Source organism: Vipera ursinii, assembly GCF_947247035.1.
Source record: "Vipera ursinii genome assembly, chromosome: 2".
NCBI classification, from domain to species: Eukaryota; Metazoa; Chordata; class Lepidosauria; order Squamata; family Viperidae; genus Vipera; species Vipera ursinii.
The window spans coordinates 228,936,727-228,962,958 of NC_139513.1; the positions used below are offsets into that span (position 1 = coordinate 228,936,727).

Below are 26,232 nucleotides of genomic sequence, written 5' to 3' on the forward strand. Positions count from 1 at the left end.
TGAAACGCTTGATTGTTCGATGATCACGCTTCAGAAGCTTTGCAATTTTAAGAGTGCTGCATCCCTCTGCAAGATATCTCACTATTTTTGACTTTTCTGAGCCTGTCAAGTCCTTCTTTTGACCCATTTTGCCAAAGGAAAGGAAGTTGCCTAATAATTATGCACACCTGATACAGGGTGTTGATGTCATTAGACCACACCCCTTCTCATTACAGAGATGCACATCACCTAATATGCTTAATTGGTAGTAGGCTTTCGAGCCTATACAGCTTGGAGTAAGACAACATGCATAAAGAGGATGATGTGGTCAAAATACTCATTTGCCTAATAATTCTGCACTCCCTGTATAGCTTATCAAGGAGCTCCACCTTCTCACAACTGTTGAATCTGAAAGGTAGAAATAAAAACAACTTTGGTATGTTTTTAAGTGCTTTGCTACAAAAGCATTTTTAAAAAGAGACGAAAATTGTCCACACACTAGACCAGGGGTAGGCAACCTTGGCTCTTTTATGACTCATGGACTTCAACTCCCAGAATTCCTGAGCCAGCCAAGCTGGCTCAGGAATTCTGGGAGTTGAAGTCCATGAGTCATAAAAGAGCCGAGGTTGCCTACCCCTGCACTAGACCAGAGTAGCTGTTTTCAAAACTTTCAAAATAAGACTTTGACTCCGACCTGGCCGCCTAAGGTCCCATCCTTCCACCGCTGTCACCATGTCGCCAAGCAGCTCCAAGCGGTGCCCGCCCAATTCCTACACTCCTCTCTCTTCCCACTCGCCACCCACCCCGGCCCTCTCGAGCGCTTCCTTGTAGGCCAGAGGTGGGGAACGGTGGCCCTTTGATGACTTTTGGACTTCAACTCCCAGAATTCCTGAGCCAGCCAGCCCTCCCTTTCTCTCACCAGAGGCTTCAACTCCGCCCCTTTCTTCGAAACTGCCAACAGCCGCCGCCTTTGCGCCCGATAAAGCGCATGCCCGGGACCAGCCTCGGGAACTTTCCCCCCCCCCTCGCCCCACTTCTCCCCGGCTGTTCTCTCGGATGGATTTTCCTCGCCCACGAGTGTCCGAAACAAGCAGCTCCGGGCACTTTACCTCGCTTCCTTCTACAGCCGACTGCTCCGTTAGACGGCCGCCCAGGCTCCCGTCTTCTCCAAAGCGGTACCCGGCGAGGTTTTTACAACCTTGAGGTCTCCTGCTCTTACTTTTCACTATCAGACCTTTTCTCCCACATGCCATCCCTTTTCTCTCGCGCGACCAAATCCTGCCAGCCGTTTCTCGGATTCCGGCCCTTTCCTCTCTCTTTCTCTCTCTCTCCTCCCGGTCTCCGCCAGCGCAAACTATTCTTCAGGTGGTAAAAGCCTGGCGAAGGACAAAAGTGTTACGCTTTCCCCATTTCCTCAGCTCGTAAAGAAAGAGAAATGCAATCCTGAGAGAAACGCCCTGAGGAAAGGAGAAAAGAGGAATGAACCCCCGAACGGGAAAAGGTCCCGTTTTCATCCGTTGAGAACGAAACTGCGCCTGCGCGCGAAGTACTTGTGCAGCAGCAGCAGCAGCAGCAGCAGCAGGAGGGAAGCCACGCGAAGGCCTTTTAAGCGAGGGGGTTGGGGCGCGTTTCATAGAAAAGTAGGATAGCTCGGCGTTAAGAAGAACGGCGGGTTAGGACTGGGATGCTGGCAGGCGCGGGGGAGCGCTAAGGAGAAAGGGAGCGCGGCAGCTTTTCCCCCACCTTCCTGGCGTCTTCCATGCACCGCGTTGCCCGAAAATCCTGTAACTTGACACCAAGCAATATACAGACAGAGCGGCGTCATTGACAACTATCGCCGCGTGAGCGGTGGCCAATAAGGGAGCTCGCTGATGGGGGGTCACGTGGGGGACGTTTTCCCCAAAGACGGTTGGGAAACCAAGGAAACGGTTAGCAGGAGTGGAGCGCGGGGAGGGGGCGGGGCCGAGCGCGCGGGGCAAGTGAGGGTCTTTGTGTGTAGGGGCGGGCTTCGCTTTCTTGCTTCCCTTTCTCTATTTCTTGCCAGGCCGTATCAGCCTTCCTCCTTTTTTTTTTATTTAGATTTTATTAGATTTATAATATCGCCCTTTCCCGAAGGACTCAGGGCGGTTTACAGGGCATTTTAAAATCACATTTCTGTGGTGCCTAGTGGTGGGATAGGTAGAAGTTGGAACAAATGAAGCTTTCGCCCCCGCCCCCCCCCAATAACAACTGGTTTCCCATTGAGCTGCTGATTTTTTCTGAAGTGAATGACCGACTTTTGGGCGTGGAGGTTCGTTTTGGATACGTGAGTGGTGAGTCTAAAATAAATAGGAAGGCGAGTGGAAAGAGGTCCTGGGTTGTACACAGCGCTGAATCCCCAAAGGCAGACGGAAGTGGATGTTTAATCTACGTTCGGTTGCTTTTAATGGCTGTTTCAATTTTTTTCTTAATTGTTATTGCTTGTACGCCGTCCAAAGCCACGTTCGGTTATATATAAATTGGCTAAGAGCGATTTCTTTTAGTCTTGGCTTTTCAGTGTCCCTGGTTAACGAGTGGGATGGTGGATGGGCGACGTTCTCGTCCATAGCGATAAGTATTTGCACGTAGGGATAAGAAACAGTGATTTCTGAGCATCTCATCTCGGTCTGGGGTGCTGCCAAATAGGCATTGTGGGCACGGGCAATTGTTTTTGTTAATCGAAATGATTTTGCTAGGAAAGCTTGATTATTCAGTTTCTACTAAACTCAATAATAGGATGTATAAAAATCATGCAACTTCTAAAACGGACACAGTACTAAAATGTATAATAAATGAAAAAGATACATTTTGTACCATTCATGCATAAATGGTGCAAAATATATTGCAAAATACTATTGAAAAATATAATTATGCCATGTGGCATTTTTTGTGTGTGAAATTTGGTGATCTCATGTAGTGTCTGTCATTTAATAAGAATAGCTTTAATATAAAATTTATTTAGCCCCATGTACACTGTGAGGGGGCACTAATGTTCTTGGTGGTTCCAAACGCTGTTGTATAGTTACTCTTACTATATGTAGTTCTCAAAACTTCTTGATAAAGTGTTCCATATAAAAGGAAAGACTGTGATCTGCTAGCCTAATCTTTATCTTATTTTGCAGAAAGGTACTTTTTCAAAAGGCAACTGGATTGTGTTTTCCTTGAAGATGTTTTGCTTCTCATCCAAGAGGCTTCATGAATTGAAGAATGAATTGAAGCTTCTTGGATGAGAAGAGAAATATCTTTTTCTTCCTCATGGAAAAAACAGTCCGGTTGCCTTTTGAAGAAGCACCTTTGAGACAATTATGACCTAAATGACTGAGAACCTCCACAGACAATTGCCTGGGAAAGAAGTAAAAGTTTATTGCTGAACAGTTCCTAAAAATAACTAAATACTCTGTAGCTGTTAGAAGATAAGGTGATTCTGCCTGCAGGGTGGAATAGATGCAGAGCCAAAGCAAAATAAATGGGAGTCAGGAAAGAGGAGAGGAATTAAACTCAGATACCAGTTCTTCCATAATCTTGGCAACATTATCTGATTGGATAGGTGGTCCGGTTGCTTTGAAAACATATATACACCAACAATTGTAAGTTTCTAGCTGATGAATGAAATTAAGATTTAATATTTCTAGTTTAAAAAACAGAATTGCTATAAAATTTATGTTTAAAATAAGCATAATAAAATTGTTAGTAAGTTTGATTGTCAAAATTACAAGGTTACGGGCAGGCCTATTTCAAAATAGAAGGCATTAATTTATATTTGTATAGTGGTTGGTTTTTTTATAATGGTGAATTCTGTAATAATTGGTTAGATGGTGTTAACAAAAATTCATATTTTTTTCATTTCTTAGCTTTGGGTCATAACTCAGTACGTAACTGAAAATGATTGATTCTGTCAAAGTAAGGAGACAGTGCAGTATGGATTTTTATACTCATTATGAGCAGCTCTGTGCTCTAGAGGGCTGTGCCCCTTTAGCATCTGTGAAAGCCAAAAAACTTTATAATATTCTTGATATCAATGCGGATCGTATTAAAGCTGCTGATTGGATACCTCTTCTCCGTGCAGTCAGACATAACAAGACGTTAACTTCTATTTCAATAAAGAGCTGTCACCATCAGGGTCCTGGGGACTCAGGTAATTAGCCATTCATTATGCTATTCTGTCCTTAAAGCTTACAGAAAATTTCTTACTGTTTTTTATCAGAACTGTAGAATTTAACAAGGCTTTTTTCTCAGAGCTTTGGTAGGCGACATAAGCATCTTGTTTTGTTAAAAAAGTTGAGCTAAGAATGTTATTTTTCATTTCCTAATTAAATTTCTTTTGTAACTGCATCATTTCCGTATTCAACATTTCAGCTGGAATTTGTTCTTAGTCTTTACATCAGAGATGTCAAACTCATGATGTCATGTGACATCGCTCAACGTATCAGGACAGTTTTGCCATTGCCGGCAATGGGGTGGGCACGACTTCCAGTTGATGCATCCAGCCCGCAGGCCAGCAGTTTGACACCTCTGCTTTACATTATCTAAAGAGGGAAAACAATGTCTTTGACTTCTACTTTGCTTAATTTGCATTATCCAAAGCAGAGGAAATCTGATCTAATTATAAAGTTAATAGGTGGCACAGAGTTAATATACTATATGAATAGTTGTCTTTTGACACAAATTGTGTATTTAATATTAAAGCTGTTCTTATGTCTATTTATTTTTTGTTTACTGATAATTAAGCTATTCTTGTTTGCTAGGTCTTGAAAAACAGGGAACAGGTATAAGAAGAAGAATTCCAGCAATTCGATCCAAAGACTTAACTGGACAATTGTGTAAAGCTATCAAAGGGTGCCTGATTGTATCAAAGGCCCTGGGAAAACTAGAACTACATGGGTTGCTTTTGAGGGAAAAGGACTTAATATTATTGACAAAAGTAAGAATATTACATTGCAATATATTTTTGATCTTAAGATGTATTTGTTTTAAAAAAATATTAATCTGTTTTTTTTCTGAAGGGGTTGGCTGATACATCATCTTTAGAGAGACTGTCTTTAGCCCACTCACCAATAGGTGATGGAGGTTTGGAAAGTAAGTCTTGCTTTTTCTAAAGAAAAATATATGCCTAAAACAGTGCTATTCTCAAAAATCCTGTTTGGGGTAATCCCATATATTAGTTAGGTGTGTTATTTATTTATTCAGTTTGCGTGGCCACCTGCTAGCTAGGCAACTGTATTAACTATTATAAACCTATAAGGTGTACATTTAATTGAACCCTTTTTAAAATCTTGTTTTGTTTTATTGGTAGGATAAGGCATTTTACATATTTATGAAAAAACCCAGCCTTTTGGTAACATTTCACATCATGATCTGTTGGTAGTTATTAATTAAAATATATTGGTTCAAATAGTAAAGACTGAGATAGACAGTAAAACAATATGCAAGGAACAACTCTTTGACAGTATCTTGCTAGTGGTTGATGCTGTCTTAATTTCTATATAATATTTTTCAGATATTAACCCTTTGCACGTTTAGAGGTATTAAGGGGATAGGGTTATCATACATGCTAAATCTATCAGTACTGTTACATATTCACCAATCTCACTATTTTCTTCCTATTATAGAAGGTATGTCTAAAGCAGTAAATTTGCTGTCTTTACCTAGGTTTGTGTGATTTGAACCATACTCTTGAGATCAATTTTTCCTAGGCAAATAGAATTTGATCAGTTGATTTTTATCTCGTTTGTAAACATTCCTATTTATTCATAAGCTTAATTTTAGCAATAGATTTGCCACCTATATTTGCCATATGCATCTGTGTAACTGCTGTATAATTTTTAAGGGATGGAGAAATGTTATTATGTATGGAATAAAAAAAAGACATGCTGGATGTAGAAGCGATGCTTACTCCCCCATATTGCATGATATGCTTGTCTGGCATATGTAGGTCATATAAATCAGATTCATTTTTTATATGCAAGAGCAAAAGTTGCTGTACAATAGGGCTTTTAAAATTCCAGTTTGCTATATGATGTGAAATGTGAGCAAGTGGCTAAATCTGAGATTATAAATGTAAGCCAGATATAATGTTTATATGTAGAAATACTTTCTTCTCACTTGTACCACCACCCATCCTTCCAGACTAGATGTTAAAGGGATGGGTGGGGATACTGGAGGAGGGAGCGTCTCTCTTCCAGTGATAGAAGAATGTTCCATCAGCAAAAGTGAACCGGTAGAGCCTTTAAGTGAAGGACTGTCCTTTTACTATCTGAAAAATACATTTAAGATGAATAATGGGGTTTGTTTGTTTTCAGTGATTTGTCAGAGTGTGAAGAATTCAGCATGCATCAAATCTATAGATTTTACAGGATGCAGTTTAACCTGGCGAGGAACAGAACACATGGCCAGCATCCTAAAAGTAAAACAACTTTGTATAAAATTCATTTGAAGTTTGATTACAGGTAGTCCATGACTTACAACTGGAGTTAGGACTAGAATTTACATGGTAAGTTAGTATGGTTGTAAAGTGAGTCATCATGTGACGACTAAATTTTACAACCATTTTTACTGTGGTCGTAAATTGAATCACATGGTTGTTAAGTGAATCGAGATCATTAAGTGAATCAGTCTTCCCCAATTGACTGCTTGTTGGAAGCTGGCTAGAGAGGTTGCAAATTATGATCGTGTGACCATTGTAAATGTGAACTGGTTGCCAAACCCCTGAATGGCAAGTATATGATGGTATGTTGTAACTTCAAGAAAGATCACCTCCGAGGCCATTGTAACTTTGTTGTTAAATGAATGGTCATAAGTCAAGGACCACCTGTACTATTTCTACTTGCTTTTAATTTGTGAAGATAATGCTAATAATTTCTCTGTCTTAAGATGTTTGTGGGTTGTATTTGTTTCAAAATGTAGTGTACTACTTAACACTTTTTTCTGTAGTTCATACATTTGAATGCATTGTAACTTCCCTAAAGAATTTTTCAAAAGGTCAGAAATTTTTAAACAGCAGTGAATCTGGGCCTAATGTGGAGTCTGTTTCCAATTGTTACAACAATTCTTAAATCCTCAGATTTTTTTATTTGCTTGTTTTTGTCTGTTTTGCCCTTTATTCTCGTCTTCATTTCTGTGCCATGTGTTTTTAGATTGGCTTGTTTGTAGATATGCTGAATTTTGTTCTATCTGCATCCTTAAATTTCAGCAGATTTTCCCATCCTTTGTGTTTCAGGCTACACCCATCACCCATTTCAGTCATTTTAAACAATAATTATAATGAGATACATTCAAACAATCCCAAAAATATGAAGAATACTGGGTTGGGAAGAGTTGGTTTAAAGTGTTTAGAATTGTAATATTTATTTCTAGACAACAAAACAATTTTAATAAATAGTATTTATGGAGGTTATAAAATATGCTGACAATATAATCTGATGCTGTACTCTTTTTTTGTCAGTGAGGCTATTTATTAGCCAAATTATGCTTACTTCTGAGGATGTATTATAGGTTGCATAGTTTGTGAATGTACTTATAAACACCCATTTATATTTCTCAAGTTCTTAATAGGATAAAATTCATATAAAGTGACATTGTGTACTCAGGAAATAATGAATTTGAAATAAAATATTTTATATCTGTTTTTAATAATTATAATTTTTAGTTCCATTTTTATTTTTTTCCAAAAAGTTAATTAAGTTTTATATGGTCTTTTACAGCATCAGGCAATGAAAAGACATGGTGAAGCTTGGGCTGAAAGTCTTCGCTATAGGAGGCCCGATTTTGATTGTATGGCTGGCTTGAGGCGCATCACTCTCAACTGCAATACACTTATTGGTGATCGAGGTGCTGCTGTTTTAGCTGATTGCCTTGCAGAACATCTGTGGGTAAAAGGTATGTATTGTAGATTTAACTCTGAATGTGTTTGTTTATTTTTGTGTTTTACTGATCAGTAATTCAGTTTTTAAAATATCAGACTGCCTTTTTATTATAATAATAATAAGAAGAAGAAGTTGGAAGGGACCTTGGAGGTCATCTAGTCCAACCCCCTGCTCAGGCAGGAAACCCTATACCATTTCAGGCAAATGGCTGTCCAGTCTCTTCTTAAAAACTTCCAGTGTTGGAGCATTCACCACTTCTGGAGGCAGGTTGTTCCACTGATTAATTGCTCTAACTGTCAGGAAGTTTCTCCTTACTTCTAGGTTGCTTCTCTCCTTGACTAGTTTCCATCCGTTGCTTCTTGTCCTGCTTTCAGGTGCTTTGGAGAATAGCTTGATTCCCTCTTCTTTGTGGTAGCCCCTGAGATATTGGAACACTGCTATCATGTCACCCCTCACCCTTCTCTTCGTTAAACTACACATACCCAATTCCAGCAACCGTTCCCTATATGTTTTAGCCTCCAGTCCCCCAATCATCTTTGTTACTCTTCTCTGTACCCTTTCTAGAGTCTCAACATCTTTTTTACATCATGGTGACCAAAACTGGATGCAGTATTCCAGGTGTGGCCTTACCAAAGCATTGTAAAGTGGTATTAGTACTTCACTTGATCTGGATTCTATCCCTCTGTTAATGCAGCCTAGCACTGTGTTGGCTTTTTTGGCAGCTGCAGCACACTGCTGGCTCATATTTAAGTGATTGTCCACTAGGACTCCGAGAACCCGCTCACAGTTACTACTGTTGAGCAAGGTACCACCTATACTATACCTGTGCATTTGATTTTTCCTGCCTAAATGTAGAACCTTACTTTTTCCACCATTGAATTTCATTTTGTTAGATAGCGCCCAGTGTTCGAGTCTGTCCAGATCCTCCTGTATCTTAAGACTGTCTTCTGGAGTGTTGGCTATTCCTGCCAGCTTGGTGTTGTCTGCAAATTTGATGAGTTCCCCATCTATCCCCTCATCCAAATCGTTAATGAAGATGTTGAAGAACACTGGGCCAAGAACAGAGCCCTGGGGCACCCCACTACACGCTTCCTTCCATGTATATGCAGTTCCATTGAGGACCACACGCTGAGTACGGCCTGTCAGCCATCTGGTGGTGATGCTATCTAACCCACATATTTCTATCTTATCAAGTAGTAGGTTGTGATCTACTTTATCAAATGCCTTACTGAAGTCCAAGTAAATTATATCTACAGCATTCCTCTGGTCCACTAATTTTGTCACTTGGTCAAAGAATGCAATAAGATTTGTCTGGCATGATCTGTTTTTGACAAACCCGTGTTGACTTTTAGTGATGACTTTATTTGCCTCTAGGTGTTCACTGATTTGTTGTTTGATTATCTTTTCCAGAATCTTCCCATGTATTGAGGTCAGGCTGATAGGTCTGTAGTTTCCTGGATCTATTTTTTTCCCTTTTTTGAAGATGGGAACTACATCACTACATCTCTTCCAGTCCTCTGGTAGTTCCCCAGTGCTCCAGGATCCTTGAAAAATATAGTTCAGTGGTTCTGAGATCACGTCTGCCAGTTCCTTGAGATCTTTGGGGTGTAATCCATCTGGTCCTGGTGATTTGAACTCATCTAGGCTGGATAGATGTTCACTTATCATTTTCTTGCCTATCTTAACTTGCGTTTCTATTCTGTTTTATGGCACTGGTTTTGGTAGGTTGGACTGTTTTTTCCCTTTGTGTAAAGACAGATGCAAAAAACTAGTTAAATAGTTCTGCTTTCTTCCTGTTGCTTGTCACCTTCTTGCCACTTTCCCCCACTAATGGACCAATCATTTCCTTATTTTTTTCTTGTTTTTTATATGTTGACAGAAGCTTTTTTTGTTATTTTTGACTTTGGTCACAAGCCTTAGTTCATTTTGAGCCTTAGCTTTCCTCACTTCATCTTTGCAGGCACGGGCTATTTGCTGATATTCTGATTTAGTTATGTGCCCCTCTTTCCAATTCTTATACTTGTTCTTTTTATCTTCCAATTTATCAGAGAGTTCTTTATGCGGTCATGCTGGTTTCTTTTGAGAGCTGTTATTTTTCTTCTTTGTTGGTATTGGACCAGATTGGGCCTTTATTATCTCACTTTTCAAAATTTCCCAAGCTTCTTGAGTTGTTTTCCCCTTTAGAATTCTCATCCATGGGATTCTTCCCAAGGTCTCTCTATGTTTATTGAAATTATCTCTTTTAAAGTCCAAGACTCTAGTTTGGCTGTGTTCTATTGCTTGTGCCTCCAGAATGTTGAATTCCAATATTGCATGATCACTTCCCCCCAAGGTTCCTGTGGCTTCGACATTTTCTATAATTTCATCTCTGTTTGTGAGCATTAAATCCAATATGGCTAATCCCCTAGTTCCCTTCTCTACTTTTTGGGAGAGAAAGTTGTCTGCTAGGTTTCTCAGGAATCTGTTTGATCTTCCACTTGGTGCAGAGTTTGTCTCCCAGTTGATATTAGGGTAATTAAAGTCCCCCATTACTATTGTGATGTGCTTCTTACATACCTTAGTTAGCTGACTAGCAAAAAGTTCATCTATTTCCTCTGCTTGGTTGGGCGGCCTATAGTATACACCTATGGCAATGCCATTTTTCCCTTTTATATTGACCCAAATGCATTCAAGTTTACAGTTTTCATCATTGTTGTGCTCTATTTCTGTAGAGATAAAGTTATTTCTTATGTAGAGAGCAACTCCACCTCCTCTTTTGTTTAGTCTGTTTCTTTTAAAGATCTAATATTTTTTAAATACAGTTCAAGTTTATTGTACCCTTAATTTTTATCACTTTAATGACATGTCCTAGCAGATTTGTTTTTTTAAATGTGGCTCAACACAATTACTGCCTTTTCTAATTTCTTATTTTTGTTAAGACTATGTAAAATACTGAATTCTAAAGAATTTGTCCCCAAGTAATATATGTGTTAAAGACTATAAGTCTGAAGGAATTTTTTCCCCAAAGTGGGTTATGCACATAGTAGATTTATGTACTATTACAAGTCATGACTGGAAAGTAATGTCTCCAGTGTTACAAGTTGCTAACTTAACAGATGCTAAAAAACACACCAGAGCTTCAAGCAAATCAGTAGTGCTTGATGAGCTTGAAGTTCTAGTGTGTTTTTTTTACCACCTGTTCTTTCACTACATTTGGAGAAATTACTGTGAAGAAAAGTTGTTTTTCTATTGTTCATGAAAGGGAAACATATAGTGAGTTCTTGTCGGTGTGCTTTAACCGATGCACCATCATAAAATCCACATGTCAGTGCTGACCATTTTGGCTTCTATTATTATAAAGAGTGAAATATCAATCTTAAGAGAGCCTTAAATAAACTTAATCAGAAAACTATTGTCAAACAATGCTATGTGAAAGTCATGCAACCACGAAAATGGAAAATTGTTATCAATGTGCTTGAGACTGCAGATTATAGTATTAAAGTAATTTTTTTCTTTGAATTATAATTATTTTGTCTTGATGTCAGAAATCTATTTGTCTTTGTAATCATTGTGCTTAAGTATTCATAGACCATGTGGTGTGTTAATGTCAGCTCTCTATTATTCAAGCACTTGATTTGCAGCAATGTGGAATTAGCAGTGAGGGGGCAAAATCACTTTTGGATGCATTTAAAACTAACAGAACATTGGTGGTTCTGGACATCAGAAAAAACCCATTAGTAGGTATGTCTGCTTCTTTTTCTTTTTTCTAAAGGTTTAAAAGGATTAAAGTTGAAATTCCATTTTATCTGGAGTTTACAGCATTTTATTTATTATAAGATAATGTCATTTCCATGGGGATGTGCAAATCATTCCATGCATAAACAGTTTCCTGCACAGTTGGTTTTGGATTGTCTGGCACATTTCTGATCTTCTCAGAAAACATTCTATACCATTTAGTGTCAGAACATACTAAAACTTTTGTTTTGGAGAGAAGTGATTAGGGAAAAGAAGGAAAAAGTCAAGTGAGAATTTCCTTGGCAATTGCATGAATAGACATTACCAGATTTATGGGATATACAGTACCTCACTTCCACATTGGTAATGGTGAGGGGAAGGGAACTAAAGGGAAGTTGGTTTGGTAAGGGAAGGTATTGAGAATATGGGGTTGGGGTTGTGTGGAGAAGGAAAGGGGGAAATGCATCCTAGACTTAATATATTTACACCATTTACTATGGATTCCTCTTACTTTAGAACAATGGTTTGTTCAGAACAAACATATTTTTAGTTTTGTACACCCTTTTTTCCCCTTTACGTTTTTCTTCAATTCCAGTATAAGAAAAATCAGGGCATAGTTTATAACTTTCCTTTTTGAAAAGCAAAATCAAAGGATGACTTCAAATATGTATAGAACAAGATAATGCCAAACATAGCAGAAAATTTAGTAGGGAGTCATAATTTAAATAGGGTTGAAGAAGCATGATTACTACTTTTAACCCATTCTCATTAGGCTTTCAAATCTTTTCTCCCAAGGTGCTTTCTTATAGATTTCTATTGCTGGCTTCTGTAAAGCTGTACAGTGTTTCAGACTTAAAAGCCAAATGCAAAGATGCTTTTTAGCACCCATCTGTAATGCATAATTTCACCTGAATCATTTCCAATGTCACTTGGCTACAGTGCAATCCTGGGAGAAGATAACATTTGATTTGAGGAATTGCAGTCAACATTATATGTTTATAATCCTTATATGCTGCACATCTATCAATAGAAATATATGAGGAGCCTGTCACAATAAATTTATGCTATATTATACTGTTTTCTGATAGTAAGAACTGATTGTCATCAAAATTGGCTGTGAAAAATTGGTTCAAAATCAATACATTGGTTAAGCCCTTTTACTTAGATAGCCAGAACAACATTGAACTCAAGTATATGCATGATAATGCTACCTAAAAGAAAAAAAATGAGAGTAGAATAAACAAACATTACCTTAATGAATCCTGGAGTTTTGTGTAGTACAAAAGCACTGTTGGCAATAAATATGGCTTATTTTTTCTTGCACTATTGTTTAAAGACTAGTGACTTGAAATTCAAGGAAAGAAAAATGCATTAATATGTTACATTTTGAATCTAAAATATATAACAACTATGTATGAATAGTTCCCTCACAATAATACAGGTAATCCTTGACTTATGACCGGTCACTTAGCAATTACACTAAGTGAAAAGCTATTACATTTCACTAGACTAGACCATGAAAAGCTATTTACAAAGTGTCAAAAAAAGTTATGGCCTCTGAAGTGCCCCATAGTCACATGAACAAAATTTTCCCTTACCATTAACTCAGGGATGCTGCAGTGGCCCCTTCACCTATAGTATCTCTTCTCAACCTGCCCTCTGGGTTCCTGGCAGGCCTTGGACTTCTCACTCCACCAGGTCTCATCACTTTCTCTCCACCCTCCCATCACCAATTGTTCACTTACCTTTTGTAGAGCTCTGGAACTTGCACTGGGGAAGGAGAGCAGGCCACTCTGCCCCTGAATATTTCTAGGCCATGTGGCTCTGTTGCAGAAGCTGGCACCATTTTTGCAGCAGCTGCAGTGAATTATGGCTACTCTACAAATAGTGCCTGGGACAGGGATGCTGAGGGATGGGAAGTAGAGCATTGGGTCTTTAGGGCAAGGGGGGGGCTTCCTACTCCTGCACACCCCATACTCTGCTTAATGCTGTATTGGGGAGAAGGATGGGGATCATTAAAGGAGGTATTCAAGTAGGTGCCTTGCTTAACAACCATCATGACTTGCAATCATAGTGGGTAGGCTCTGTTCTTGTAACTTAGCTGTAACTAAGAACAGAAAAAAGCAACAATTGATAAGTCACATAGGGATTTTCTTCTGTCTTTTTTTGGAAGCATATGATGCAAGTATTAATATTTTGTTATTCTATCTTTGTAGATCATGCATTAATGAAGAAAATAATTGAAAAGGTTCTCATGAATGCCAATGACACTAACTTGGAGGTATAAGCTAAATATTATTCAGTGATCAATAACGTAATGAACAGAAAATAATGCAACATGTTTCTGCTAGCCTTTGCTCTTGTTTAAATTGTTGTAGGTTCTTCTTATGTTTTTTACGGTGGAACTCTTACAGATAGTCCTCAGTTTCTGATCATAATTGAGCTGTAATTATGGCTGTAATTCGTTGCAGACATTACTGTAAGTGTGTCACCATGAGACTGCCCGATTTTACTACTTTTTTTGCAGCAGTCATTAAATCTGTTGTATCTACTGAGCATTCTTTGTCAGAAAGGAGAAGCAAAGACAGAAAACATTGAAAATTGCAGTCATGTGACACAGTCACGTCACAGGACACTGCAAACATCTATAAAGGCAAGCCAGATGCCAAGCAACTAAAATACAATCATATGATTGCGGGGTGGAGGTATGACTGTTGTAACTTCAAAATTGGGTTGTAAGTATCTTTTGGGGGGGTCTATTGTAACTGTGAATGGCCGTTAAACGAGGACCATCTGTATAAGAACTTTATTTTTTAGTTTGTTCAAATGTGCATTTTTCCTGATCTGCTCAAAACCATTATTCTATTCAAGTAAATTTTTCACAGAACCTGAGCATTTTCCACCAATATTAATTCTATTATCTAGTTAGCAATTTTTCAGTCTGTAACTCAAGATTGGGAATCTTTTGTTCCAGTCCTAAAGCAAAACATGATGTCATCCATTGGTTTCAATGTAGATTTGTATAATATTGGTGCTGTAGGAAACCTGTGGAATCCTACAGATTAAATCCATAGTATGAAAGTAATATTCTCAGTGATTAGCTATTTACTTAACTGAACATAAAAGAATTGCAGTGTGTTTAGTGAAACCTGACATGATTTTTCCATCTGCTATCTGACTGGTTCATATTCTTCAGTAGGCAAAGGAGCAGTTGCTGGTCAGACTAAAATTCAAATTATGTGATGACAATATAACAGCAAAGGCAGTTTGACCAAATTAATTATTATTATTATTATTCTGCAAAGTAGTAACCATGGTAATCAAAGGTGAAAGAACCTCTTGTGGATTTATCTGCAAAGTAATCAAAATAGGTCAGATAGTGCTTGTTCCGTTCATGCAAGTATTTAGACAACTATTTAGTCTAAATATATTTGATTGTGCTTAAATGAATAATTTACTAATGGAGAATGTTTTGTAGAAGAAGATACAGTCCTTGAATTGAGGTCTAACTAATGCAAAATAGTAGAAATAATATTTTATATAATCTATATTGACGTAGCCTAAAATTGCATTTGCCTGACTGATGAAGGTTTTGATCAACTGTAAGATCCTTTTGGTACATGCTGTTACTGGCCAGAGATCCCACATTCTATAGCTGTATAATTTTTTTTCTAAATGAAGAACTTTGTACTTGCCTCTTTTACATTTAATTCTGTTTCAGCACGTTTCTTTTATCTATCAAGATTATTTTGAATTTTCATCTTTTTCTATAGTATTAGCCATCCCACCCAAACTATTTAAAGAAACTATTTTATTAATAGGGGGAAAAGGTATATATTCAAAATATTTCTTAATTAGTGCTATCCTAAAGCCTCTTAAGTTAGTATGTATAACTGCATGTTACAGTTTGAAGCAATTGCTACTAAATCAAATAATTGCTGTTTTCCCCCCTGCTATTCTAGTACAAGTGGCTTCCTTCTCCTCTTTCAAAAGATGTTAAAAACAAACCCAAAAAAAGAACAGTTGTCCTGGGAAATGGCAGGAAAGGAAAAGCTACTATACGTATTGGTAATTATTTTACTTCTTTTGTGTGAGTTGATATATAAATTGTTATATAAGCAAGTTGCTATTTATTCTCTTATACCAATAGAAGAGAATAGTTGAACTGTGGGGTCCTTAGTGCTCTCTGAGCTTGGTTGTTTATTTCCAGACATTTTATTATCAAACTAGGTAACATTACCAGTGTTCTTATTCTCTTATACATTTATAAAAGTTTAAAGACAGTGAAATTAAACAAATTGTAAGAAGATTCTTAATGAACAACCAAATAAACTGACAATAATTATTTGATACAGGTAATTTGATTACGTGATCTTTTAACATTTGGAAATCACAAGAAAACATGATCTAATTGTTGTTAGCTGCGAAGTCGTGTCCGACCGATCGCGACCCCATGGACAATGTTCCTCCAGGCCTTCCTGTCCTCTACCATGTTCTGGAGTCCATTTAAGCTCACGCCTACTGCTTCAGTGACTCCATCCAGCCACCTCATTCTCTGTCGTCCCCTTCTTCTATTGCCCTCAACCTTTCCCAGCATTAGGCTCTTCTCCAGTGAGTCCTTCCTTCTCATTAGGTGGCCAAAGTATTTGACTTTCAGCTTCAGGATCTGGCCTTCTAAAGAGCAGTCAGGGTTGATCTCCTCTAGGACTGACCGGTTTGATCGCCTTGCAGTCCAAGGGACTCGCAGGAGTCTTCTCCAGCACCATAGTTCAAAGGCCTCAATTCTTTGGCGCTCAGCCTTTCTTATGGTCCAACTTTCACTGCCATACATTGCAACTGGGAAGACCATAGCCTTGACTATACGCACTTTTGTTGACAGGGTGATGTCTCTGCTTTTTAGTGTGCTGTCTAGATTTGTCATGGCTTTCCTCCCGAGGAGCAAGCGTCTTTTAATTTCTTGGCTACAGTCTCCATCTGCGGTGATCTTGGAGCCCAGGAAAATAAAATCTGTCACTACCTCCATTTCTTCCCCATCTATTTGCCAGGAATTCAGAGGGCCGGATGCCATGATCTTGGTTTTCTTAATCTAATTGTGTTATGCTTAATCTCATTAGTCAGTGTGTTTTAACCAAATAAAAAGTCAGCTGTCACATCTTTCTGTGAAGGTACAAAACTATCCCAACAGCCGGGAGAACTAATGTATTTTTAAAGGTCCAAAATTTATAAAATGTCATTTAAAGCTGGGGTCCCCAACCCCCGGTCTGTAGACCAGTACTGGGCCGTGTCATGCCAGCAACCGGTCTGCACAAACAAGCAAAGCCCCATCCGTGGGATGCAGGCAGCAGACAAAACCATGCCTCGTCCTCCCATCTGTGGAAAAACGTTTCTCCAGGGAACCTATCCCTGGTGCCCAAAAGGTTGGGGACCTCTGATTTAAAGTGCTTAAATTTGTATTTTGTTCTTTTACATGATAATTGTGACCGACCTGAACAGAAATACGAAATTTTTCATATATATGCTAGATAGGAACAAACAGTCCAGTTATAGGCTGTTGGTGCCATTTGTACTCATACATTTATACAGTAAGGAAATTATACTTTTATAAGGCTAACAAATTTGACTAGATTTTAAATGTGCAGTGAATGCTTGCTTAACTCAACCAAGGATTCTCAAAGCCTATTAATATTCTTGGCTATTTCTGGAAAGTTAGGTAAAATATAACTTACTTTATATCACTACTATGCTATTTCTTCCCCTCCGTATAATTTACTGGGAAGTAAGTCCAAATATGTTTTTGTTCTATCTGGCTCTGACCGTTCCATTCTGTAGAGTAGGTGAAGCTGTCTGTTAAATTGAAGACTTAGATCTCTGTGGCATTTCTGAATGAATTCCAAAAAGGAAGTTCAAAGTATATAGGAGTCTGAATATCATATTTGTGGGTAAGTTTTTAAAGCAGCTACCTGTTTTCTTGGGATGGTCTGATTGTTCTCACGAACTGCAAATGATTCTGAGAAAAGAAACACTTTAAAAAGTTGGTGGCGAGATGCTACATTTATGTCCCTGTCAAAAAGCACCTTTTTGTATGTGAGTCTGAAATGCTACCTATTCTTAATTAAGAATTTTATAAAATGTTCCATTTTAACATAGTTTGGATGAAAGTTGAATTACATGTATATTAAATATCAGCTTTTCGTCTGATAACAGAAGCATTTCAACATTGTTCTGAAGCCCAAGCTTCTGTATACATTTATAAACATTAATAAATACAGTTTTTATTGTGTATATTGGGTTTTCTAATTTAAAATTACCAGTTTATAAGACAAGCTTGATACAAGTGTACAAAGGAAAAATAAGCCTTGTAATGCTTTGCTGTCTATTGAGAGTACTGAGTTGCTTGACTTAGTTTGTTTCCGTGTTTCCTCGAAAATAAGACCCGGTCTTATTTTTATTTTGTCTCCAAAAGAGCCACCATATCTTATTTTGGGGGGATGTCTTTCCACTCAACTCGCAGCGACAGCACCAACAGCCCTGCCCAGTTGGCCCACTTTTTCTGCAGCCAAAGGAGCAGCTTCATTCTGCAGCTGAGAATGGAGCTCCGGCCTGCATTTTGCAGTCAAAGGCCTCTGCAGCTGAGAACCAAGCTATGGATTCAATCCATAGCTTGGTTCTTGGCTGCAGAGGCCTTCCGGAAAGGGCTCTGACTGTGAAATGCAGGCTGGGAGACACCACAGAAGAAGTGGGCAAGCAAGGAGAGGCAGGTGTCAATTCATGGGAGGCCTGGTAAGTTGGTGCAGGTCGCATGGTGCAGCTACACACACACACACACACACACACACACACACACACACACACACACGCCTTAGTTTGATTTTTAGGTGTGTGTCTCACCCCCAGACTAGGGCTTATTTTGGGGGTAGGGCTTATATTAGGCCCATCCCCAAAACTCAAGCTAGGGTTTATTTTCAAGTGTAGATCTTACTTTCGGGGAAACAGTATTAGCTTCATTCAAGAAGTCTTAGTAAGTTAGTCACTGAAATTTTATGTTATAAATGGAAAGTTATCTAGACTATGTTTTCTTGGTTGATTTTTCTTGTTTGGCTATTTTTCATGCTTTCACTTCAGTAATTTGGAGACACAGAGGTAAGCATACAAAATGAGATTTTTGGAGCTAAAACTGCAATCCTATATTCACTTTGGCATGAAACTAAGTGAACATATTTCTTCTGTAATTCTACATATTATTGTATTGTAACCCCCAAATGTGAAACTATTGCCCTTAGCACCGAAAGTGTTTCAAGCTCACAATTTGCAGAATGCTTGAAATGAAGTTTCATATCTGAAAAAGTTTGAAATGAAGCATTTTGCACATCCTGATTATAATAGGATACGCTGAAAACATGTACGTGCATTGTTTTTATTGGGAGTTTAGAATCACATTACCATGTTGTAGTGGCTATAATGTATACTGCAGCTGTGTTTAAGAGATGTAGATGAAGGTCATATTAGTCTTTGATGGCAAAAAATGAAGCTGAAATAAAAAATTAAATGAAAAGGAAAAACTGATGAAGTATCTCACCGTTTCATAAATATTTTAGTTGGAAAATTTGTTAGAAAAATTGTTATGCTTTCTAATAACATTTGTTGACTGGATAAAATATTGTTTATAGTTGCTTTAAGGTGTGATGTTACTTGATATTAGTTGTTCCTCGGTGTTTTAATGTTTTATAGTGTATCTTAATTGTATCTCTGTAAGGCACATAGAGTAATCATTGGCGAGATGAGTGGCATATAAGTTTAATAATAAATAAGAAAGAAAAGAAAATATCCTTTTCTTTTGCAATATACAGGATGCATGAAAAATAAGGTCTATATACAGTTTATTATATAAATTACTTTTAATATTCAAATTGGTTATCATTTTCTTCTAAATGATGCCTTACTTATTTGACATATGACCTTGAGTATTCCTAAGTGCAGTAACATTTTCTCCGAAAAAAATGGCCAGATTTTCAATTTATCCTGTATTTTGCAGAATAGAAGCATGAAAAGGAAACCTTAATCAAATTAATAGTAAATTCTGCAAAATCAAATTGTTTTTTCAGTCTTGTCCAATCTGGCATTTTCCAGTTGTACTGACATCTACAGAGTACCAACTTGGGTCACTGGGAAGAATTGGGTATCAAGAAGATAATTATATCATTTCTGCAGCTATAATTACATGGGGATAGCTTCCAATTGTTGAATATTAAATCTAGAGTTTGTGGAATGAAATAGTTTTTTGGTAGATTGAATAACTTTTTTAGACAATTGGATTTACAGTAGAAACTCAATGCCATCCATATTCTCTAATCTAAAAATGCAACACTAGTTTATGTGAGTTAAGTGAAAGTGTTCTTTCTTTTGCTTGGTTCAGGATTTTCATCAAAAAAATCACCCAGTTCCGGTAAGACAGCTTCATGGGATCAAGACAACTATGCTCCAAAGCCATTACCCCCAGGGACACATGGCTTCCTGCCCTGGCGTACTGCTGAACGTGCAAAGCATCATAGGTAATGTGTACTGAAAGTGAACTTATGTATGTATGAATATATGCATGTATGTATGTAAATGTGGGAAAAGAAAATAAATTATTCTTGGGGAGTGGGGATACATATTTTCACATAGTAAGTAATAAATACATTTTGGACAGAAAAGTATAGTTTTGAGAATGGTTCCATGCTTTCTCTGCTGCCAGTTGTGGTTTTGAAAAATTGAATTCACAAAATACTTCTAAATAATAGTTTCACAGAGTGATTGTATCTAGACCCTACATGCAGTCAAAAAAATTAAAAATAATATTTCTGTCACTGAAATATAGCCCAGCCAAAATTAAAAAAATAACAAGAATTAAACATGTATTAAAATCACATAAAAGGAACAAATCAATATAAACCACAATATTTTTACAAACACAATGAAAATTTAAACAGTTATAAAAACCCTAAATACTATCTGCTAGAACAGATTTTATTAGTCATTTGCCAGAGTTCCTCTAAAAGCAAAATAAAATTTACACCATACAAAATAAAGTAAAAAATAAATAGCTATATAGTTGATATGATTAGGTCATTGTGCATTTAATGGACAGTAAAGCAGACTTTGGCCACATTCAAAGAAACAGTCATCCTGGTCAGCTAACAGAATGGATCTGAATTGCTTGAAAAAGAAGTTAATGAAATGCAATTGCATGTCTTTATAAAATATATAAATCATCATCTGTATGTCATATCTCTGTTAAAATTGAACCACTTATGTTGAATGTTAAAGTCTCTTAATTCTTTCACCCAAATCTACTCAGTCACTTCTCATTCCCCACAGGAACAATAGAGGATCCAATTCTGGTACAGTAAATTTGGCATTGAGTCATTTGACATTCAGTTGATAAGCATGTTGCTTCTCTGATTCCTGCTGGAAATAGTAGGGATAAATGGCAGTGTGTTGAAGAACAAGAAATAATAATCTTTCATGATCCATACTTAATCATTGTTACCAAGTTCTTGACAGACTGATGCTTAAGAAGGGTGGCTTCCTATTTACATTGTATTCTATAGCTAAAGGTTTTTTTAAAATCTGCATTGATAGTACAGAGGACGGTGATACTAAAGGTTAGAGGTTAATTTATAGGTATTGAGATATATCCATGATCAAATTCTTCCGATAAAATGGGATTTATTTTATTGATAGACTTAAATCTTTGGATATTGCAAATGTATTTTGTTTTTAAATCTTTTAAAAACATTTTTCTTATTTTAGGGCTTCCTCTGCAAAAAGTACCCATGAATTTCCACTGCAGATACAGGTAAAATGAATTCTAATCAACAAATTAAACTTTTATAATTGATTTTTTGAAGAGCATTTCATAATGTTACATAATTTTGATAGTTGACTTATTGTCAACTTTGCCAATATTGCCAAACATGATTAATTTATTTATAAAGTGGAACTATTGGAATTAGAACTAATATGTAGTTATACTTGCTTTATCTACTCAGACAGGTATTCCTGTGACAGTGACTGTAGAAAGTGCTTCTGCATCTGAAACTGAGACAGAGGGTGCCATGGACAATGTGATTTGCAGAAAGAATACCACAGAATCCCCCAAATTAACCAATTTAAAACAGTGGCATCAGTTACAGGTATGTTTTGCAATCAAGTTTGGCTTAACAATTTATAAAGCAGTTACTAATAGCAATGTTATGGAAATTATCCATAATAAGATTGCAGTATCCTTTTTTTAAATATGGATCTTAAATGAGGTGTAGATGTTTAATAAGGATATTTAGTAAGGCCTTTTCTCAAGACCTTTGCCCAAGAGAACGGAGCCCCTGGAGGAAATGCGCATCCCTCCGGGGCTCCGTTTTCGTCGGCAAAGGCCTCCAAGTGAATGTGGGGGCGAAGGCAGGGAGTGATCTTGTTTGAGGTACAAGATTCACTTCCATGAATTTTCGAGTTACAAAAGGAATGGGCAGGCTCCATTGCATTCGTAACTTGAGGACTACCTATATTTCTTGAATGAATTAAGAACCAAGAAGAAAAAAAGCAGAATAGGTGTTTAAAATGAAAAGTAAATCATTAATTTTAACTTAATCTATGGTACTTTTATAAATATTGCTAAGCACATTGATTTGTGCTTCTTAGATTGTAAGCCGCCCTGAGTCTTCGGAGAAGGGCGGGATATAAATGGGATAAAAAAAAAGTTGTAGTATAAGAATAACTTTAGAGGTTGGATCATCTTTAGATGGTGAGATATAGTAATCAGCATGACAGTTGGCCAGTGTAACAAACTAGTGAGAAAATGTATTCCATGTTACCTGTGTATGACTAAATAAATAAGGGAAAGTGTACACTGGTTCTACTGTTCCTTAATGTATAAGAACCATGCACAAAGAATCTCTTTTCTCACCAGAAACTAAGACAGGTTATAGAAACCCTCATGACACATGAAATTCAAGAATATTGGAGAGTGTGAGGATCAAGGCAAGAGTAAGTAATTCCTAATCAGAAATGGATACTATGTAAACAGAAAGCAGATGTTTGTGTTTAAGGCCATCTCGTATTGCACTGGTATTAATTCAGAAATGCAGGAGGAAAAAGCTGTAAGTTTAAATCCAGTGATTGTGTATGACTATTCTTGCCTATAGTAAATATTTTTATCTAGGCAATTTGTATAGTGACTCTTGTACTAGATCTAGTAGTGGAGCAGTCAAGATACATTGTGAAGTATCAACTTGAGATTCATTGCTAAATCTTGGTTGGGGAATTGACAAAAAGGATATATCTGAAAATCAGGCTCCATTAAAGAATATACTAGAGTGGTGTGCAGAGAAAATGCAGAAAGGAGAAAAGCAGTAAGTGGTCATACTAGTCAATCTTTTAACGTATTAGCTGTATGAGGAATAGGGAGCTTATATTAGGGATAGGAAACCTTGACATGTTACTAAATATTCTTTGCATACCTTGTTGTTGGCCAAGGTACATATTGAGTGCATAATGTGGGAATTGCAATTTAGAATATTTTTTCTACAAAAACATTATTCCAAATCTTTAAAACCAGAGGCATCAACAATAATCCTTTACCTGTTTCTAGATCAAAACAAAACATACTTGAGAATTGTGAAACATTTGAACTGTGGCATCGGAATGTAGCTGTTGCATCTACTGTATACTGTACCAACTGAAGCTTTCTTTTCTGTCACCTTCTTTTGCACCCTGCAGTGGGTTTCTCTTGTGTCCCTCCCAGGTTCTTCATTCATACCCTGCCCAGGGCCTCCATTCACAATACATCAGGGTTTCCATTTTGAGTCCCAGCCAGGGTCTCTGCTCATGACTCATCCAAAAACTTCTTTCACACTGGTGCACCCAGGCTTCTTTCATGAAAGAGGGTGCAGCTCCGCTTGCGCAAAAAAAAGTGGCACAGAAGAAGACCCCCAGTACAGTAGTGGTGTGCAATATGGGCAGAACCAGATGGTGGGGACAGCTGGCAGCAGTGTGTAAGCAGGTGGTCAAAAGACAGTTGTAAATGTGGGTGGATCTGAATTTTGTTAATATGACCTTGGGGGCTCTTGCTATAGCTGGAACTCTTGAGGACCACTCATAAACCATTAAAACTTTCAATAGCTGTGGAATGTACGGACATTAAGTGGGGACTATAGAGGTATCCATGGAGGCATGTGTTGAGACCAGCATTGTTTTATTGACACCCTTTTTATATGTTTTCTATAACACCTTTCTGGGTTGGTGGCCTGGTGGGAAAGAGAGAGGCAGGCATCTTTATGAGCGCATGTGCACACATGCAAATGTGGCTGCGTGTGCGTGTATGCAAACGGGGCCGTGAGCATGCACGCTCCACAAATCTGGCTGCTAGCGCCGGCAAGAGGCTTGCACCTCAGCTAGTGCCAGCGCAAGGTGGGGTGAGCACATGTGCACGTGCACTGGCCAGCCATTCAGTGGCCAAGAGGCCGCAGCCCATAGGTGAGGGACCTCTGTTCTAGAACATCACATGTATAAATAAAACTGACAGGGTGCAGCCTTGCTTTTGTCATTTTGATGACCTTTCTGATCCTGTAGTCCCTCTTATTTATGCATATCCCTTTTAGAATCTTATGTATTGATATTTAAATGCACACTTATAGTCTTTAAAATTACCTTTTATTAAGTTATTGATTTATTTAATTTTATCTGCTGACAGTTATTCTTCTTAGTTTGGGACTTTTTACCCCAATACTTAAAATATTTTTCAAGGTTGCACCTGAGATCTCTGTACAAGTAAAGTATATGGACTTTACCACTGAGCTTCTTTTTTCTGAGATAACTGGTTCACAATTAACACTACCCTTTAAAGTATGCTTTTGGTTTTAGTTTGCATAATATGGCGTATTCAACAGCTTATGATTAAAATAATTGTTTAGCATAATCTGCTTTTTGACAGATGGAGTATGAAGAATGTCACTTAAGACTAAAAGAAGAACGAAAAGCAAGACTGATTGCTGAAGAACGGATAATGGAGGTAGCAATCATTTTCTTTCTTGAATACCAATACGATATAATATTTTTGTCCAACATGTTTGAAGAACTCCACTTTATAAAAAAAAATACATTAAGATACCCAAATGACTTTCAACAGTGGAAGCTTTTGGCTACCCAAGTTTATTTAACTACAATAAACTTGTGACTTATAAAGATATTTTGGACACTGAAGGAAAATTGAAAGACAATTACAAGAACAAGGTCTTGATTTAGCATGGTGGCCATATCTGCAAATTCAAATGAGATATGAAAAAGCTGTTAACGAGATTTGTTAAAGAACAGACAGACTTTGATCAGATACTGTTAAAAACAGATGAAAAGCTGATTAAGAAATGCTATAGATTTCTGTTAAACTTAAAGATGGAGGAAGAACAAGTAAAAGAAACTGGTAAAATGAGCAAAGAATTTTGGATATAACATAGAATTAGAAGATTGGCAAAAGGTATGGGAAAGAAATGTTAAATTAACTAAAGCAGTGCCATATAAATAGTCAATAAAGCTCCTCTCTTCTGAGATTTGGTTGAGAGTAAAACATGCGGATCTGGCCTGCATTACGGAAACCTGGTTAGGACCTGAGGGTGGTGTCCCTTTGGTAGATCTTTGCCCACCAGGTTTCCGGGTGCTACATAGGCCTCGGGCTCAGGGAAGAAGCGGGGGAGTGGCGGTAGCGGTGAGGGAGAATCTGTATCCGCGAGAGGCCACTGTTGTCCAAATAGCCGGGTGTGAGTCTCTCCTCCTTAGATATGGCCCTAAGGCTCAGTTGGGCTTGCTGCTAGTGTACCTTTCACCTAGTCGCGTAGCAGCAGCCCTGCCCGAGCTTCTTGTCATCCTCTCGGGACTGGTGGTTGAGTTCCCCAAAATTATGATCTTGGGTGACCTCAACGTACCATCCCTGGGGAGATCATCGGAGTTGGCTCGGGAGTTCATGGCTTCCATGACGGCCATGGACCTGACGCAGATAATCCAGGGCCCAACTCATGTACGAGGACACATGCTCGATTTGATTTTCCTATCTGGACAGTGGTTAGATGATCTGGGTGGGGCCTCTCCAATTGTTACGCCCCTGTCATGGACAGATCATCATCTCCTGCGGCTGACCTTCCGCTTTGCCACTCCCCGTCGTGGGGTTACTGAACCAACGAAATGGTACCGCCCCAGGCGGCTAATGGACCCTGGGCGGTTCCAAACAGCGCTTGGCCCCCCACCTGCCTCCTTTGCTCATAGCTCGGCCAGTGCCATGGTGGAAGCCTGGGAAAAGGCAGCCACAGAAGCACTCGACCGAGTTGTACCCATGCGGCCCCTGACCCGTTGCAGATCCCAGTGGGCTCCATGGTTTTCTACGGAGCTCCGGGAGATGAAACGTCAGAGACGGGGCCTGGAGAGCTGTTGGAGATCCAGCCGATCCGAATCCGACCGATCGCAACTAAGGTCCTTTACGAGGTCTTATCTCGCGGCGCTAAGGAGGGCAAGGTCTAATTACTTTGCTACCCTTATCGCGTCCGCAGATAATCGCCCGACCGCCCTGTTTAGGGTGACCCGCTCCCTCCTTAATCTAGAGGTGAAGTAGGATCCCTTGCAGGGCCGTGCTGAGGAA

At 38.3% G+C, this 26,232-nt stretch overlaps 1 protein-coding gene across 2 annotated transcripts in view; it reads left to right on the forward strand.

Annotated features, from left to right (window-relative positions):
- Nucleotides 1-1,015: 1,015 nt before the first annotated feature.
- The window catches only part of CEP78 (centrosomal protein 78), a 31,292-nt gene continuing 6,075 nt past the window's right edge, over nucleotides 1,016-26,232 (forward strand). The window contains exons 1-13 of one of the 2 annotated variants that reach the window (XM_083354627.1): nucleotides 1,016-1,154; nucleotides 3,849-4,132; nucleotides 4,743-4,918; nucleotides 5,001-5,073; nucleotides 6,297-6,400; nucleotides 7,698-7,872; nucleotides 11,466-11,579; nucleotides 13,790-13,854; nucleotides 15,536-15,641; nucleotides 19,987-20,122; nucleotides 21,366-21,411; nucleotides 21,605-21,748; nucleotides 24,541-24,618. In XM_083354627.1, the coding sequence (XP_083210753.1) occupies nucleotides 3,880-4,132; nucleotides 4,743-4,918; nucleotides 5,001-5,073; nucleotides 6,297-6,400; nucleotides 7,698-7,872; nucleotides 11,466-11,579; nucleotides 13,790-13,854; nucleotides 15,536-15,641; nucleotides 19,987-20,122; nucleotides 21,366-21,411; nucleotides 21,605-21,748; nucleotides 24,541-24,618 (1,470 nt within the window). In that variant the 5' untranslated portion in view covers nucleotides 1,016-1,154; nucleotides 3,849-3,879. Of the gene's footprint in view, nucleotides 1,155-2,180; nucleotides 2,292-3,848; nucleotides 4,133-4,742; nucleotides 4,919-5,000; nucleotides 5,074-6,296; nucleotides 6,401-7,697; nucleotides 7,873-11,465; nucleotides 11,580-13,789; nucleotides 13,855-15,535; nucleotides 15,642-19,986; nucleotides 20,123-21,365; nucleotides 21,412-21,604; nucleotides 21,749-24,540; nucleotides 24,619-26,232 lie in introns of those variants that run through there. The other variant, XM_083354626.1, reaches the window with a different exon arrangement.